This window comes from Oncorhynchus mykiss, chromosome 1, assembly GCF_013265735.2.
Source record: "Oncorhynchus mykiss isolate Arlee chromosome 1, USDA_OmykA_1.1, whole genome shotgun sequence".
Lineage (NCBI taxonomy): Eukaryota > Metazoa > Chordata > Actinopteri > Salmoniformes > Salmonidae > Oncorhynchus > Oncorhynchus mykiss.
The window spans coordinates 55,784,335-55,802,010 of NC_048565.1; the positions used below are offsets into that span (position 1 = coordinate 55,784,335).

At 41.4% G+C, this 17,676-nt stretch overlaps 1 protein-coding gene across 1 annotated transcript in view; it reads right to left on the reverse strand.

Moving 5' to 3' along the window:
* LOC110525505 (filamin-C) overlaps positions 1–16,705 on the reverse strand; it is a 56,633-nt gene extending 39,928 nt beyond the window's left edge. The window contains exons 1-5 of the mRNA XM_036980645.1: positions 16,373–16,705; positions 9,120–9,368; positions 5,021–5,118; positions 1,301–1,457; positions 429–625 (exon numbers count right to left, since the gene is read on the reverse strand). Coding sequence (XP_036836540.1) covers positions 429–625; positions 1,301–1,457; positions 5,021–5,118; positions 9,120–9,368; positions 16,373–16,664 — 993 coding nt within the window. The 5' untranslated portion in view covers positions 16,665–16,705. The remainder of the gene's footprint in view (positions 1–428; positions 626–1,300; positions 1,458–5,020; positions 5,119–9,119; positions 9,369–16,372) is intronic.
* Positions 16,706–17,676: the final 971 nt, after the last annotated feature.

A 17,676-nucleotide genomic window follows, 5' to 3' on the forward strand; every position in this document is an offset into this window, starting at 1 on the left:
AAATTTGGGAGTGGTGTGAAAATTAGCTGTTATTGGCAGAGGTTTGGAACTCTGTTATTGGTTTATTAACCAATTTACTGCATGGTGATGTTACCATGGAAAGCTGAAAATCCCGCCCATGCAAACCTGGTGATTAGGAGGTCCTGTGTAGATTGTATTTTCAACCAGCAGCTATCAGGAAATAACACTGATCACATATTTTCACACTTTTACAGTGTTAGTTTCATCAGCTGTTGTACAATATGATACAAAATAGGGGAAAATGACTTTTGACTGCATTGGGCCTTTAAATTTTCCTTTAAATAGTTTCAATGGGCTAGCAGTACATTGTGATGATGAGATGTGTGTATAGTCAAGTCAAGTCAAGTAAGAATGTAAAGTTAAGTAAAATAAATCTATATGGGGTATTGATGGTAGTGATCAGTTACCTTGTGGGCGCCCTCAACCTTGGGGATGTAAATGACGGTGTGGGTCCTGTTCTTGTCGTTGTTGAAGACCACCTTAGCCTCCTCAGTGTGTCCCTCAGGATCAATGACATACACCAGCACCTCAGCCTGACCTGCCTCCAGAGTTTCCACTGTGAACACTGCTGGCTTCAGAATCATGTTACCATTTGCTTCAATACCTATGGGAGAGAGAGGAAGATTACTTTATTGTACAATGTCCATGAATTTCCAACAGAATTTATAGTTAGAAAAATATGTTTAAAATAGAGAGTTGGTGTAAGAAGTGCATGACTGGCTGCAGGGAAGTCAGGCGCAGGAGAGCAGAACTGGGTAAAAACCGGAGCAGTTTAATAAGCAAAACCAACGGCACCGAGAACATCAAAATATGGGTACCAAATAACCCGTTGCGAACCAGTCAGAGTGCACAAACACTTGACAACAAACAATTTCACACACAGACAAGTAATGAGGGAATGTAAACCAGGTGTGTGGCAAACAAGACAAAACAAATGGAAAATGACAGGTGGATCGGCAATGGCTAGAAGACCGGTGACGTCAACCGCCGAATGCAGCCCAAACAAGGAGAGGAACTGACTTCGGCGGAAGTCCTGACATTTAGATGTGTTTGAGTCTATGGGCAGTATATGAAACAATACATTATGCTTATCAGAGATCCTGATTCACTTACATTACTTTAGTCATTGGGCAGATGCTTTATCCCCAAGTGCATTCAACTACAGTAGGTAAAACAACCTCTCAACTATCGCAAGTAAAACTTTCTTTATCTACTAAATCAGAGCTAGATTCAACTCACCACTGTGGTAAAGTATGGTCCCTATCCCAGTGGTACCCACCTGGTCCGTAAGACTTGGCTTTTTTGGGGTACAGCTGAACCCCTTTAGGTTTGAGGGGAGCGCCAGGCCTCAGTTTAGACTTGGGGAACTGGGACAGGTAAGTCATCATGGACTGTTCATCCACTTCCGGATCTACAATCTCCTCAGGGTTGATCACCTAGGCCACAAGGAGAGTGTGAAAAATTACTTACCTAGTCAACAAGCAGAAAGTCATGGGTTAGGGAAGTGATTTTTAACCGGTGCCTTGAGGAACTCAGGTGTGCCGCAAAAGTCTTCCTGATTTTGTACATTTTTTGGAACACACACCACGTGACCTGTGGAATGCATATGGAATTTTGACTTGGGAGCAACAGTGCCAATACATTGAATGGTACATGGTTACTTCTGTATCACTGTTTCAAGTCTGGTGCATTGTTGTTTCATTATCATTTGAGGGGAGCGCATCATGAGCAAAGGCTGTCATTTTACTTAGCCTGTGAGAAGCATTAGCACAGGCAGGTCTGATTAGGCTTAGCTGAGTGTCCGTGATTGCACCCCAATGCACAACACCTCTCGTCTGTAGCCCAAAATGTTCAAAACTAAATTACTTTTTTACCAGAGCTAAACAAATATCTTCCTAGTGGGGATTCACGGGACACTCTTAAAGAGGTACACACAAATTAATCTTCATGAGTAAAGAACTATGACAATAGTTCAAATAAACCCTATTTAATCTGTAAATCTGTAAATATTTGTCACTGAAAATAGAGGAGTTGCAGTATGGATCTGCCAAGGAGGTCATTACCACTAAATTAATTAATAGGGACATTTTAGGTGTGCCACATAAAAATACAAATAAATGATTGGCAAACATTGGGTTAGGGGTCAATATAGCCACAATTGTCTTACTTGACTTAAACACTTTTGCCCCATGGGAAGCATAGGTCAAAGCACATCTGTATTTACCCTTAAAGAGGATTGTTGTCTGGTCTTTGCTGTAAATAGTTTTTAAGAAATCGATACAGGACTAAATTACTTAGTAGGCCTGGAAGATAGTCTGTCTACTTGGCAAAAGATAGAACTTTGTTTAAGGACATAACAGACAGGCATAAAATACACCAATGTGAAGGCACATTTCCACATTGCATAGATTCTATTTCTATTCTATTTCATTGACTCCCTCCTCCTCCACTCTCTTCCTCCCTCCCTCCCTGTTTTTGGCCATATCACAGTGTGGTGTAAATATCCTGACCCCAGTACAGCAGGGTTAAGCACTGTGGCCTCAGTAAGCCATGATTTAGCCCAGAGCCAAGCCCTCTCCCACAGCTCACAAGACAGCCCTCAGCCCGGGGAGAATTCAGCCCCCTAGTCCTGGGACCTGGGTATCCAAGACACATACAGTGCCTTGCGAAAGTATTCGGCCCCCTTGAACTTTGCGACCTTTTGCCACATTTCAGGCTTCAAACATAAAGATATAAAACTGTATTTTTTTGTGAAGAATCAACAACAAGTGGGACACAATCATGAAGTGGAACGACATTTATTGGATATTTCAAACTTTTTTAACAAATCAAAAACTGAAAAATTGGGCGTGCAAAATTATTCAGCCCCCTTAAGTTAATACTTTGTAGCGCCACCTTTTGCTGCGATTACAGCTGTAAGTCGCTTGGGGTATGTCTCTATCAGTTTTGCACATCGAGAGACTGACATTTTTTCCCATTCCTCCTTGCAAAACAGCTCGAGCTCAGTGAGGTTGGATGGAGAGCATTTGTGAACAGCAGTTTTCAGTTCTTTCCACAGATTCTCGATTGGATTCAGGTCTGGACTTTGACTTGGCCATTCTAACACCTGGATATGTTTATTTTTGAACCATTCCATTGTAGATTTTGCTTTATGTTTTGGATCATTGTCTTGTTGGAAGACAAATCTCCGTCCCAGTCTCAGGTCTTTTGCAGACTCCATCAGGTTTTCTTCCAGAATGGTCCTGTATTTGGCTCCATCCATCTTCCCATCAATTTTAACCATCTTCCCTGTCCCTGCTGAAGAAAAGCAGGCCCAAACCATGATGCTGCCACCACCATGTTTGACAGTGGGGATGGTGTGTTCAGCTGTGTTGCTTTTACGCCAAACATAACGTTTTGCATTGTTGCCAAAAAGTTCAATTTTGGTTTCATCTGACCAGAGCACCTTCTTCCACATGTTTGGTGTGTCTCCCAGGTGGCTTGTGGCAAACTTTAAATGACACTTTTTATGGATATCTTTAAGAAATGGCTTTCTTCTTGCCACTCTTCCATAAAGGCCAGATTTGTGCAATATACGACTGATTGTAGTCCTATGGACAGAGTCTCCCACCTCAGCTGTAGATCTCTGCAGTTCATCCAGAGTGATCATGGGCCTCTTGGCTGCATCTCTGATCAGTCTTCTCCTTGTATGAGCTGAAAGTTTAGAGGGACGGCCAGGTCTTGGTAGATTTGCAGTGGTCTGATACTCCTTCCATTTCAATATTATCGCTTTAAACTTCTTCACAACAGTATCTCGGACCTGCCTGGTGTGTTCCTTGTTCTTCATGATGCTCTCTGCGCTTTTAACGGACCTCTGAGACTATCACAGTGCAGGTGCATTTATACGGAGACTTGATTACACACGGGTGGATTGTATTTATCATCATTAGTCATTTAGGTCAATATTGGATCATTCAGAGATCCTCACTGAACTTCTGGAGAGAGTTTACTGCACTGAAAGTAAAGGTTCTGAATAATTTTGCACGCCCAATTTTTCAGTTTTTGATTTGTTAAAAAAGTTTGAAATATGCAATAAATGTCGTTCCACTTCATGATTGTGTCCCACTTGTTGTTGATTCTTCACAAAAAAATACAGTTTTATATCTTTATGTTTGAAGCCTGAAATGTGGCAAAAGGTCGCAAAGTTCAAGGGGGCCGAATACTTTCGCAAGGCACTGTAAGTGTATGTAAACTTCCGACTTCACCTGCATGTGGTTTCACATTTCACGTGTGATATTTTACATTTCTCATGTGTGCTATTGTGACTGCCGGGATTGGAACCCGGGTCTCCCACAGGAAAAGCCAATGTCTTGACCTTACGAACGAAATGAACAACACAAATTCTGAAGTTGCAGGCGGGCCTACTTCATCATGTGACCATGAAGAACCATGACCGACTCATGTCCACTACACTTTCACATGTGCATTTTTATTTTTTTATGTCAACTAGGGGTGTCAAATTATCAAACAATGTAATTTACTTTATTGCAGGATCTGCTGTGATTAATCACAATTAATCGCAAATTCATAATTTGCTCAAATTGAGATGTAATTTAAGATTTCTTATACAAAAAGCATTACAAGAATATTGAGTAACACTCCGAATGGATGGCTCAGAAATAAGAAATTATTGTTTTTAAAGCACCTTAATTATTATACTTGTGGAGGCTAAGTTACCTTCTTCCAGAATGGCATTACATACTGTAACATTGCTACTGCAACATGTTAACACCATCTTTTCACGTGAGGAGAATAACGCTATTTCATCACTACATTTGAACTTGCAATTACACATGTGAAAGTGAGATTTTCACATATGGAATTTTCTTACATGTGAAACTGCAAATTAGATTTGAACATGTGATTTACTTTCACATGTGAACTTGGATTTGAACATGTGATTTGAACAAGCCTCAAGGGGCTTTCCATGGACAGTAGTCCCCAGAGTAGTGTGTCTTACCTGGGGAACGCCCAGCCAGTCGTCAGCCTGCTGCATAGCCCCTCTGGCATTCTCCACAGGCTGGTTAGGGTCCCATGCCTGCCAGTCAGGGCACAGACCTAGAGGGAAAGAGAGAGGGAAACGACGGGAGAGAGGTAGAGAGGGAGGAAGGAGGGAGTGACTAAGTGGATTAAGATGGCATCCTCTAACAATTGCATAAGTGTCTTATCTGGTACTACACACCTACTAATTACTACCAACACCCTACCACCCTGTGAGACCATGTTGTTACCCATGCTGCTCTCCTCAAGTTTGTATAGATAGATGTTTAACTAGTCCTTGATGGAAGGGCTTCAATATCAAAACGACTAAAGCAACAGACGTCCTTTCACTTTCCCTGTCGGACACTGAGGGCTAAAGCAAACAGGCTAAACACTAGAAATAGACTTATTGGAATTAGCATTCCCATTCAAGTCAATGGGTCTATGATGTGTGGACCGCAATGTAATTCTATTTCTATGTGCTTATTTTTTTTATTTTTAAAGTAGCTTTATTTAACTAGGCAAGTCAGTTAATTAAGAACAAATTCTTATGTACAATGACTACCTACCCCGGCCAAACCCTCCCCTAACAGGGACGACGCTAGCCAATTGTGTGCCGCCCTATTGGACTCCCGATCACGGCCGGTTGTGATACAACCCGGGACCAAACCCGGGTCTGTAGTGATGCCTCTAGCACTGCGATGCAGTGCCGTAAACCGCTGCACCACTCGTGAGGCCATAAATGATGTGCCTTGTGCTGCTAATGCTTAATTATCTGTTATCAATGCAGTGAGTTCACTGACTCAAAGAACCCAGAGCTCAACAAGTTTAGTATGTCGTTATTACTGACACCGCAGTGCTGCTGTGTTACTGTAACATTATTGTGACGTTTAAACGTTTACATATTGAAGCCATTCCATTGATCTGGCGCTGGAATATTGGCAGGGATATACGAGAAATACTTTCTCAAACAAAGGTGGGGACGACTCTTGTTCTACCTGATTTCTCTATCTGTAACAAAACTATAAGTCTGTTAAGAATAAATACACTACCGTTCAAAAGTTTGGAGTCACTTAGAAATTTCCTTGTTTTCTAAAGAAAAGCACTTTTTTTGTCCAAATTGATGAGAAATACAGTGTAGACATTGTTAATGTTGTAATTTACTATTGTAGCTGGAAACAGCAGATTTTTTATGGAATATCTACATAGGCGTACAGAGGCCCATTATCAGCAACCATCACTCCTGTGTTCCAATGGTACATTGTATTAGTTCATCTAAGTTTATAATTTTAAAATAATAATTGATAATTTTGCAATCATGTTAGCATAGCTGAAAACTGTTGTTTTGATTAAATAAGCAATACAACTGGCCTTCTTAGACTAGTTGAGTATCTGGAGCGTCAGCATTTGCGGGTTTGATTACAGGCTCAAAATTGCCAGAAACAAACAACTTTGTTCTGAAACCCGTCAGTCTATTCTTGTTCTGAGAAATGAAGGCTATTCCATGTGAGAAATTGCCAAGAAACTGAAGATCTGGTACAACAGCGCAAACTGTCTCTAACCAGAATAGAAAGAGGACTGGGAGGCCCCGGTGCACAACTTAGCAAGAGGACAAGTACATTAGAGTGTCTAGTGTCTAGCCTCACATGTCCTCAACTGGCAGCTTCATTGAATAGTACCCGCAAAACACCAGTCTCAACATCCAAATTAAAGAGGCGATTCTGGGAACTTGGCCTTCTAGGCAGAGATGCAAAGAAAAAGCCATATCTCAGACTGGCCAATAAAAAGAAAAGATTAAAATAAAACAGACACCGGACAGAGGAAAATTGGAAAAAAGTGTTATGGACAGACAAATCTAAATTTGAGGTGTTTGGATCACAAAGAAGAAAATTCGCACATTTTTTAAAAGATTGCTAGAGGAGTACTTGACGCCATCTGTCAAGCATGGTGGAGGCAATTTGATGGTCTGGGAGTGCTTTGGTGGTGGTAAAGTGGGGGAGTTGTACAGGGTAAAAGGGATCTTGAAGAAGGAAGGCTATCACTCCATTTTGCAATGCCATGCCATACCCTGTGGACAGCGCTTAAATGGAGCCAATTTCCTCCAACAACAGGACAATGACCCAAAACACAGCTCCAAACTATGCAATGACTATTTAGGGAAAAAGCAGTCAGCTGGTGTTCTGTCTATAATGGAGTGGCCAGCACAGTCACCGGATCTCAACCCTATTGAGCTGTTGTGGGAACAGCTTGACCGTAGGGCACGTAAGAAGTGCCCATCAAGCCAATCCTACTTGTGGGAGTTGCTTCAGGAAGCATGGGGTGAAATCTCTTCAGATTACCTCAACAAATTGACAACTAGAATGCCAAAGGTCTCTGCAAGGCTGCAATTGCTGCAAATTGAGGATTCTTTGACAAAAGCAAAGTTTGAAGGACAATTATTTTTTCAATTAAAAATCATTATTTATAACCTTCTCAATGTCTTGACTATATTTCCTCTTCATTTTGCAACTCATATCATGTATGTTTTCATGGAAAACAAGGACATTTCTAAGTGACCCCAAATTTATGAACAGTAGTGTACATTACAAACTAACTCTAAGGATTTGAGCAGGGCAGGATTTGTCAACTTCCTAAATGATATCACATATTCAGGAAGGAACCTGGGCCTTGTATGGTCTCAGCTGTAGCTAGTTAGGTGTTTGAAAGTCGCTGTTTCACGTCAGGCTTTCTGAGTCATGTAAACATTCAACCACAGTGTTCTAGACTACTCTCTCTGTTCTATAACTCAAAATGAGACATTTAAAGCTTTATGTCAGAGGGTCAGATTGTGCAGTAACTTCTGGTGAAATTGGAGGCATTTCAAGTCAACGAGTCATCTCTGTGAATCTCCACTCCTAATCCAATGCTTATCCTCGTGCCATCAATCTCTAGCACAGAACGGCCTGCTTTTTAACACCATGCCAAGCATATAAGCACATCTTCTTTGACAGATAAAGAGGAATCGTGCCCAAATTTGGGGGTGTTGTGTGGGGAGGCTGAAGAGAGCTACTTCACTTAGTCTGGGACAGCTGGTAGGGACGTACTAGAGCTCTTTCTCTCCTCTCTCTGTTGATTTTTCAATCACTCTCTTTCTTTTCTCTCTCCCACCTTCTCTCTCTGTCCTTGTCTCTGTCACTCTGTATTCCTCTCTCTCCACTCTCTCTCTCTCTTTACCACTGACTAAACAGGTCCAACGAGGCCCACTGCCATTGCCAGGGTGTGTAAGTGATACTATATCGAATACAACAACTGACTCATAGCTGACACTGACATCTCACCACAGTAACTTCCCACACATGTGTCTGATGGAAGACGAAATGACCTGGCACAGCACTAACCAGGGATCTACCATTCTCCATTAGTCACATTAATAGCACCAAACTGTTCCCAATTCAGTTCGTACCAGGAAACTACCATTGTCCTTTAGTCACATTAGTGCACAATTGGTCCAGCGCTGTCCGGGTTAGGTGAGGGGTTGGCCGGCAGGGATGTCCTTGTCACATCACAACTCCTGTGGCGGGCCGGGCGCATGCACGCTGACACGGTCGCCAGGTGTTTCCTCCGACTCATTGATGTGGCTGGCTTCCAGGTTAAGCAGGCATTGTGTCAAGAAGCAGTGCGGCTTGGTTGGGTTGTGTCCTGGAGTATGCATGGCTCTCAACCTTTGCCTCTCCGAGTCCGTACGGGAGTTGCAGCAAGACTATGACTATCAATTGGATACCATGAAAAAGGTGTAAAAATGAATAATTTAAAAAAATGATTTTCCTGGTACAGAAAATATGTATATTGACCATACCAAGATGTTATATACATTTCTGCCTCAAATTGAAATTGTTATCTTCAACATTGCGAGATGTTAGGATTTCTGCCTCGACCAGAAATTGACATCTTGATGTTTGTGATGTTTTGTATGTAATTGGGTTCTGATGAAGAGATGTTATCCTACCAGGAACTAAAGTTCCCATGGGAGAGTGCTGTGTCTGTCAGGGAGGTGTGTCCTGGGGACATAAAGGGGCAACATGAAATCCACATGTACTAACCAGGGGCACAGTTGTCTACCAGGGCTCCCAGGGCCTTGCCGTCCCTCCAGTCACGGTGGAAGTTGTTGATGGGCAGCTCAGGCACCTTGTTCCGGATCCAGCCAAGCAGCCTCTGCTTGGGGGTCAGTTCATTGGCCTCCTCATCATCCTCGTCCTCCCACATGGGCATGGAGATGGAGTAGTGCAAGATCAGAGTCCAGATCAGACCCAGGATCAACTTCAGGTTCCCATCCACGATGGCCTTGGAGTCTGGAGGGGAGAGAAACACAGATCTAGAATCAGATTTTAGTTCCCATTCATCATGGTAAGAAGGCTTTTTCTCAGGCCAAATGGACTGTTTGGTATCTGATTCTATCTGAGTCTTTAGATAATCAAAATGACCTTGTGATTACATCTACATTTTAGTCATTTAGCAGACGCTCTTATTCAGAGCGACTTACTATCACATCTATCAAGTCTGACCTGACTTCCACTCTCTCACCCCACCCCAGACACTCCTCTCCAACACAAGAGTGACTGAGTATCCCTGGTATTCCACATACAGACAATGGGGCATGGTTGGGCTCAACAGCTGAGGACATAGAGTATGTTGATATGGAATCCTTCCCTAAATCAACAGCACTTGCATTTCAATTGCTTTGAAAGTACTTTGGAAAATAAGTTATCTTAGTGTGAGATAAATCCAGGAAGATGCACTAAGTAGTAGGACAGTAAAGAGGCTGGTAATCATGCCAACAAACTTAACCAGTGTATTCTCAGATCAGTCATTTCTCTTCGTACCTCTTCAAAACTAACCAAACTCAGAGACTATACATAAACCAAACAATAGCCTCATACTTTGATTAAGAGTAGACAAACTAGAGAGGGTAAAGTGTACCCAAAACCATTGTCAAATAGGCTAATACATACAGAGTTGAAGTCCTTAGCCAAATACATTTAAACTAAGCTTTTCACAATTCCTGACATTTAATCCTAGTAAACATTCCCTGTTTTAGGTCAGTTAGGATCACCACTTTATTTTAAGAATGTGAAATGTCACAACAATAATAGAGAGAATGATTTATTTCAGCTTTCATTTATTTCATCACATTCCCAGTGGGTCAGAAGTTTACATACACTCAATTAGTATTTGGTAGCATTGCCTTTAAATTGTTTAACTTGGGTCAAACGTTTCGGGTAGCCTTCCACAAGCTTCCCACAATAAGACGAGTGAATTTTGGCACATTCCTCCTGACAGAGCTGGGGTAACGGAGTCAGGTTTGTAGGCCTCCTTGCTCGCACACACTTTTTCAGTTCTGCCCACACATTTTCTATAGGATTGAGGTCAGGGCTTTGTGATGGCCACTCCAATACCTTGACTTTGTTGTCCTTAAGCCATTTTGCCACAAATTTGGAATTATGCTTGGGGTCATTGTCCATTTGGAAGACCCATTTGCGACCAAGCTTCAACTTCCTGACCTATGTCTTGAGATGTTGCTTCAATATATCCACATCATTTTCCTGACATCAATTTTGTGAAGTGCACCAGTCCCTCCTGCATCCCCACAACATGATGCTGCCACCCCCGTGCTTCGCGGTTGGGATGGTATTCTTTGGCTTGCAAGCCTCCCCCTTTTTCCTCCAAACATAACGATGGTCATTATGGCCAAACAGTTTTTGTTTCATCAGACCAGAGTACAATCTTTGTCCCCATGTGCAGTTGCGGTTTTGGAGCAGTGGCTTCTTCCTTGCTGAGCAGCCTTTCAGGCTATGTCGATATTGGACTCGTTTTGCTGTGGATATAGATACTTTTGTATCTGTTTCCTCCAGTATCTTCACAAGGTCCTTTGCAGTTGTTCTGGGATTGATTTGCACTTTTTGCACCAAAGTACGTTCATCTCTAGGAGACAGAACACGTCTCCTTCCTGAGCGGTATAACGGCTGCGTGGTCCAATGGTGTTTATACTTGGGTGCTATTGTTTGTACAGATGAATGTGGTACCTTCAGGAGTTTGGAAATTGCTCCCAAGGATGAACAAAACTTGCAGAGGTCTACAATTTTTTTTGAGGTCTTCACTGATTTCTTTTGATTTTCCCATGATGTCAAACGAAGAGGCACTGAGTTTGACCCTAATACACTTTAAATTGACCCTAATGATGTCAATTAGCCTATTAGAAGCTTCTAAAGCCATGACATAATTTTCTTCAATTTTACAAGCTGTTTAAAGACACAGTCAACTTAGTGTATGTCAACTCCTGACCCACTGGAATTGTCACACAGTGAATTATAAGTGAAATAATCTGTCTGTAAACCATTGTTGGAAAAATTACTTGTGTCATGCACAAAGTAGATGTCCTAACCGACTTGCCAAAACTATAGTTTGTTAACAAGACATTTGTGGAGTGGTTGAAATACGAGTGTGAATGACTCCAACCTAAGTGTATGTAAACTTACGACTTCAACTGTATATATATAAGGGCCATTTTTCAACTTCGTATTCATCATCCCAACATCAACATATGTGAACATGGCAGGTTTCTATGATTTGTAGTAAAAAATATAGAGGAAGATACACAGTAATCCATGTATTGTATACTCAATGTATTCAGGGAGGGAATGGGCAAGACAAAAGATTGATGTTCCTTTGAACGGGGTATGGTAGTTGGTTCCAGGGCGCATCGGTTTGTGTCAAGAACTGCACCACTGCCTTGATTTTCAAGCTCAACAGGTAGGAGGGTTGTTTGGCTTGATGTAGTTTTAATGCTGCCTATCACCGCCTATCAAAAAGTGTGTGCCAGTGACACATACTCAGTATCACGTACTCAGTTGCTGTGACAACACAGAAAAGTTATTTCATGGTTTGTTTTCACTGTTCACTTGGTGTTGCTGCATCAAGTCTCAAGAGGCAGGCGTCAGGAGAGGAATGACAGCGCTGCCGTTATCGTGTCCCGTTTCTGTCAGACTGACAAGGTTGCAAGTATAAACACCTTCTCTGCCTGCCACTCCCCAACAAACACACTTTGAGGTGGGCATTGTGTGAATGACCCCTAACTTCTTTGCTGACACTATACTGCAGGACGTTGGGACATTCCAGAGGTATGAGGTCCATCGCTCTCCATAGAGACTACCCCCGGGCATCACGACACACACGCCATGCCCTTCACAACCACCCGCTCAAAGCGGCGGTCACACTAGGAATTTCATCGCGCAGTGTGTGGAGAGAAATCAGTCACCAGTGTCATGGGTTTAATAACCCATCTACTTAGTGAAATGTGAGTCTGGAAAACGCTAGCTAGGCTTCTCATAGTCCTAACCCTTATCATATCATAAGATGGTTATGTAAACATACTGTACAGTAGACAAAATTAAAGAAATAACTAGCCAAGGTGCTTAAAGAGCACTTTTCATGTCTCATTTCTTGGGCAGTCAACTACAGTTAAGGGCATATTTCCTTCTAAACAAAAACCCTCTGTCTGTATCTTTGTGACACATCAATATTGAAATGAATCAAAATGTCAATATGAAGAGTTTCTTTCCAAAACGCTAAATCCACCAATTTTTCACATTTGTTTTCATCAGAAATGATTACTTTTGGGTACATTTGTGTGTGTAAAATATTGCTGTTCTCAGATATATAATTCATAGATTATATTCTATTGTTTTTTGCTAAATGCTATTAAGTGCATTCGGAAAGTTTTCAGACCCCTTCCCTTTTTCCACATTTTGTTACGTTACAGCATTATTCTAAAATGTAAATATATAAAATACATCCTCATCAATTTACACACAATAAACCATTCTGACAAAGCGAGAACAGGTTTTTGGAAATTGTTGAACATTTTTATATACATAAAAAAAAAACAGAAATACCTTATTTACATAAGTATTCAGACCCTTTGCTATTAGACTCTAAATTGATCTCAAGTAATTCCTGTTCCGATTGACCATCCTTGAGATGTTTCTACAACTTGATTGGAGTCCACCAGTGGTAAATTAAATTAATTTGACATGATTTGGAAAGGGACACACCTGTCTATATAAGGTTGCTATATAAAGTTGCTAATGAATGTCAGAGCAAAAACAAAGCCATGAAGGACTTGTCAAGGCACAGATCTGGGGAAGGGTACCAAAACATTTCTGAGGCATTTAAGGTCCTCAAGAACAGAGTGGCCTCCATCATTCTTAAATGGAAGAAGTTTGGAACCACCAAGACTCTTCCTAGAGCTGGCCGCCCGGCCAAACTGAGCAATCAGAGCTCCAGAGTTCCTCTGTGAACCAGAAGGAAGCCTTTTAAATGTTATATATATATATATATATATATATATATTGTACTTTTTATTAGTAGTTAAAGTCTTGTCCCAATGCTTCAACTCCCATATGGACTCGGGGGAGGCGAAGGTCGAGAGCCATGCATCCTGTCATGTACTGTATTCATAACTGCTTTCATGGTGAAAAACTGCTAAAGAATTTCAAGCATTTTTGTTAAGGAAAACACTGTTCACTGCTGGTCCACACATATGCGACGAAGCAGACGATTATAAGAATGTGTATAAAACCTTGGTTGTACATGTAAATGTAGCCCTACACGTCTATGTAATATAGCCTGTACTAAAGTAGCAATGATTATTTATGTCGGTCTGCAAGTGCGATTCCAACAAGAAGCTTCTCATGTATTTTGGCTGCACTTCTCTTCTCAACATGCTAACACAATAAATGTAATTCTACATTTCAAAAGAAAAACGTATATTTCTGCTGGTATTCGAACTTGCAGAACATAGCAAAAATTACCAGAAGCCAGGCTTGCAACACTGTCAGCTAATCTGTCAGCTAAACCAATGTGTGTTTTAAAAACTTTCATTAGCAGATGCTGCCGTTTGACCGCTGTTAAGGACGCTCTCATGGTAAAGTGTTCTATCCCTTCCAACTAAGTCAGTGATTTTAAAGAGTTAATATTGAGTTTGAACCGTATATAATCACAGCTACCTGGTGACGTTAGCATAGGGCTACATTTACCAGGTTGCATGATGGGAACAGCTTTTGATCACGTGCAACTGCGTCAATTATTTAAATTGGCTTATGCTTAAACTTAAAACTTTGAATGTTCGCAGGTATGGCGCCAACATGTCCAGGATGCCCTCTTACCTCATACATACACTTAGGCTACTGTTCAGTATCTCTATTTACCTAGTCTCTCGTCGACTGACTATTGAGCATTAGTTCTGGGTTTACCGAGATAACTGTTTATCTAAAGCTACTGCTAAGTTTGCCCCCTGCTTATTCAACCAGTACACAACCTGGACCAGTATAAAATGACATTATTGCAACCAGCTCTATCCACTGGAAGTACTGTATGTGTCTATGTCTAGCTAGTAGCTGCTGCTAAGGGAGTCCAGGGTCCACAGAGTCCAAGGTTCAGCAATCTATGCCTCAATCACTCATCCCGGGGTTTAGCTACCTCTTTCAACAGAATACCTCTATGATTATCCCTAACACATCGCACATGCTTGCAGCCAGCCTAAACCTCACCTCATAACCACACCATCCCAGGAGGATTCTAGCCATGACTAGACTAGACTGGGCCTAGATCAGTTTTGTATTACAGCCAACTCCTATCATCTTTCTCATAATTCCTCTGATCTACAAAAAAATGAACATAGGATTTGGCTATGCAGCCCTAACTGATCTGGGACCACCAGGCTATTTTAGTGTTAAGCAGGCCATAGAGTTAGTGACTGTCGCCATAAACCCATTTCCTGTCCCTCATTTCCTGTCCCTTGGCCTGACTCATCTGATCTTCAGTGAGTGTGATTATGAGGTGCGGGAGTGAGTGCAGAGTGAGAGGGGTGTGTGTTGTGGGTGTGCCCGTCTGTGCACGCCTGCACAACATCGTTGTGTGTGATTCTCATTAACATGGTCTTACTGAATTTTCAGAGGCCAGAGTGATGGCCTGCCAAAACCCACCTCAGTAGATTTGAGAGTTTAGGATGGATGGCTGGCTTCAGCTTTGGCCCTGACATTTTTTTATTAAAACTTTATTTAACTAGTCAAGTCAGTTAAGAACAAATTCTTGTTTACAATGATGGCCTAACCCCGGCCAAACCCTAACCCAGACAACACTGGGCCAATTGTGCACCGCCTTATGGTACTCCCAATCACAGCCAGTTGTGATACGCCACTAGCACAGAGATGCAGTGCCTTAGACTGCTGCGCCACTCAGGAGCCCCAGTGATCGCAACGGCACCTCTGCTGTAAGAGTTTCCAGAGAGCTGACTAACCCATGTCTACTTTGTGAAAGCCATGCATCAGTAGAGCACCTGACAAACTGGCAGTGGCGTGTATAAATACAATTATAAAATCAGTTATAAGTTTAAGTTTGTTTTTAGTGTCTTAAACTAAGCATAGTCTTGTTGATTTGATGATGTTTAAATGTTTAAGTTGAAATGGTGCTGGAATAGCAGAGGCAGTGCTGCTGTTGTCTTTGTGCTGACTTGCGGTAACTCTGTGGTTCTACATTTTGCTTGACCATACTGCAGGTGATATAACTGTTTGGTATGTGCAATATTTGCTTCATGAACTGCTCTCCAGTTTTGTGCTGAAACAAACGTATGTGTTGTTGAATTTATTCTGACAATGTGTGACTTGTCTTTTTGTTGTCTAGACCTTATTGTATATCACGTTGGCGTATGAACGAATATGTTATAGAGCAAACAACAGAATTATCACAACCTATTATGGCTTTTTTACTGGCTTGGCTTCCTCAGTGATTTTACCAACGCACCTCTACTGCAAACTGGGTTTACAGAGGTGCCATAATACTGCAGTGTGGATGGATGTTTAGTCACTCAGATGAATGATTCAAATTTGTCTTTCAATAATATGTGGTCGACAATCTAAGATCCACTAATGTGTAAACACATTATTACTCTACTGTGTATTAAGTACAAATATTTTGTGAAATGACACTGACAGTCTATAATGAATGTTTAACCATTGATTAATTAATAATTGATGAATTCATTTCTGTAGAGTCCATATTGTAACCTAAAGAAAATAGATTTATAAATAAGTAAAAAAGCTATTATCTTGATATATTTTGTTAAAATAAATAAAGGCAGATGTATTGTCCTGTTCTGTTACTCCCTCTGTCCCGATTATGCACCGGAGTTTGATTGAACTCCCTCTCCTTCTCTCTCTCTCTCTCTCTCCCCCTTTCTCTCCCAAAGATGAATAACAATAAATAAAGAATTGCCCCCAAAAGCTTAATTATCACTTACCAATAGACACCAACTTGATGTGTTCCCCGTCCAAGAATTCAAGGGCCACCGACACATTTTCCAGTTTCATCTGTCTGAGGTTGGGTCTATTGTGATGCTTTCTGTACATCTTCTTCTGACTCAGAACTTCCAGGAGCCCGATCAGCTTTAAACCGTCGCCAACATCCTTCTGCAAGTCAGTGATGCTCTTGTTTATGCACTTGAGGTGCTCATTGCACCACCTGGTAAAAGTGTTCTGTTGTATTTTCTTCCATGGCGCATCCTCGGCAAGGTCCTTCTCTGTAGCCGGCATCTCGTCTTCCTTGTCCCCTTCAGAGTTGTCAGTGCCCTGGTAAAGATAGACCGATGTGTGAAATTATCTGCAAAAAAGTTTAGCGTGTAGATGCCAAGCGTGTGCACTATTCGCTGTTGTAAAAGTTACAAACTTGGACTTTTACAACTAAAAGCTGTTCCCACAAAGACTTTTCGGATGTGAAGAAGTCACTTCTTGTTAGGTAGGACAATGATGAATTAAATGGTCCGATTTACAGTCCGATTTACAGCCGGTCACTGGTTGTTAATTGACAGTGGCTTGACAAATGTAGTTTCTGTTTCTTAATAGATAGGCTTAGAGAATAATGTCACTTTCTGAGAAATGATGCTTCAGTTCGTTCTATAGCTGGTGAGTATTAAAGCAGCAGTTTCACGCACAGTAGTTCATTGAGGTCTGTATGAAAGTCAGTTAAACTTGAATGGTGTGAGGTGTGCAAGAGTGGAGTATATAAAGGAACCATCGGACTACGTCACACCCGTCGTAGACCACCATGTCATAACTACAATCATAGCCTATTTTCTATATGTGAATAACGGGAGGGGTCAGAATTGGTCGTAAGGGATGATATGGCAGTGATTCATTCACTGTGGGTCAGATCCTGTGCATGCAGCAACAGTTGTGACAGTGCGCTCTATTTTTAGACACTCCGATTTGGGTTGTGGATCCTAGGACTTCTTGAGAGTGGTTAAACAATTGATCCAAGAGAGGAAAATTATGTATCCTAAACTCAAGTGGGCCTCATTATGTGGCTTAGTTGCAGAATGTATTTGGTATTTTATGGTTATTTTGTACTTTTGTACCCTTTTTCCCCTTTTCTAAATCCTTGTAATAGCCTAATCTTTCAATTGATAGGCTATATTCTTTTCGCAAAGAGAGAGATTTAGGAAGGCCTCATAAAACATGAGGTCCCATAGCCTATTGCTAGTAGTTCATTGAGCTACAAAGCCACTGCATTATGTACAGTTGAAGTTGGAAGTTTATATACTATTAG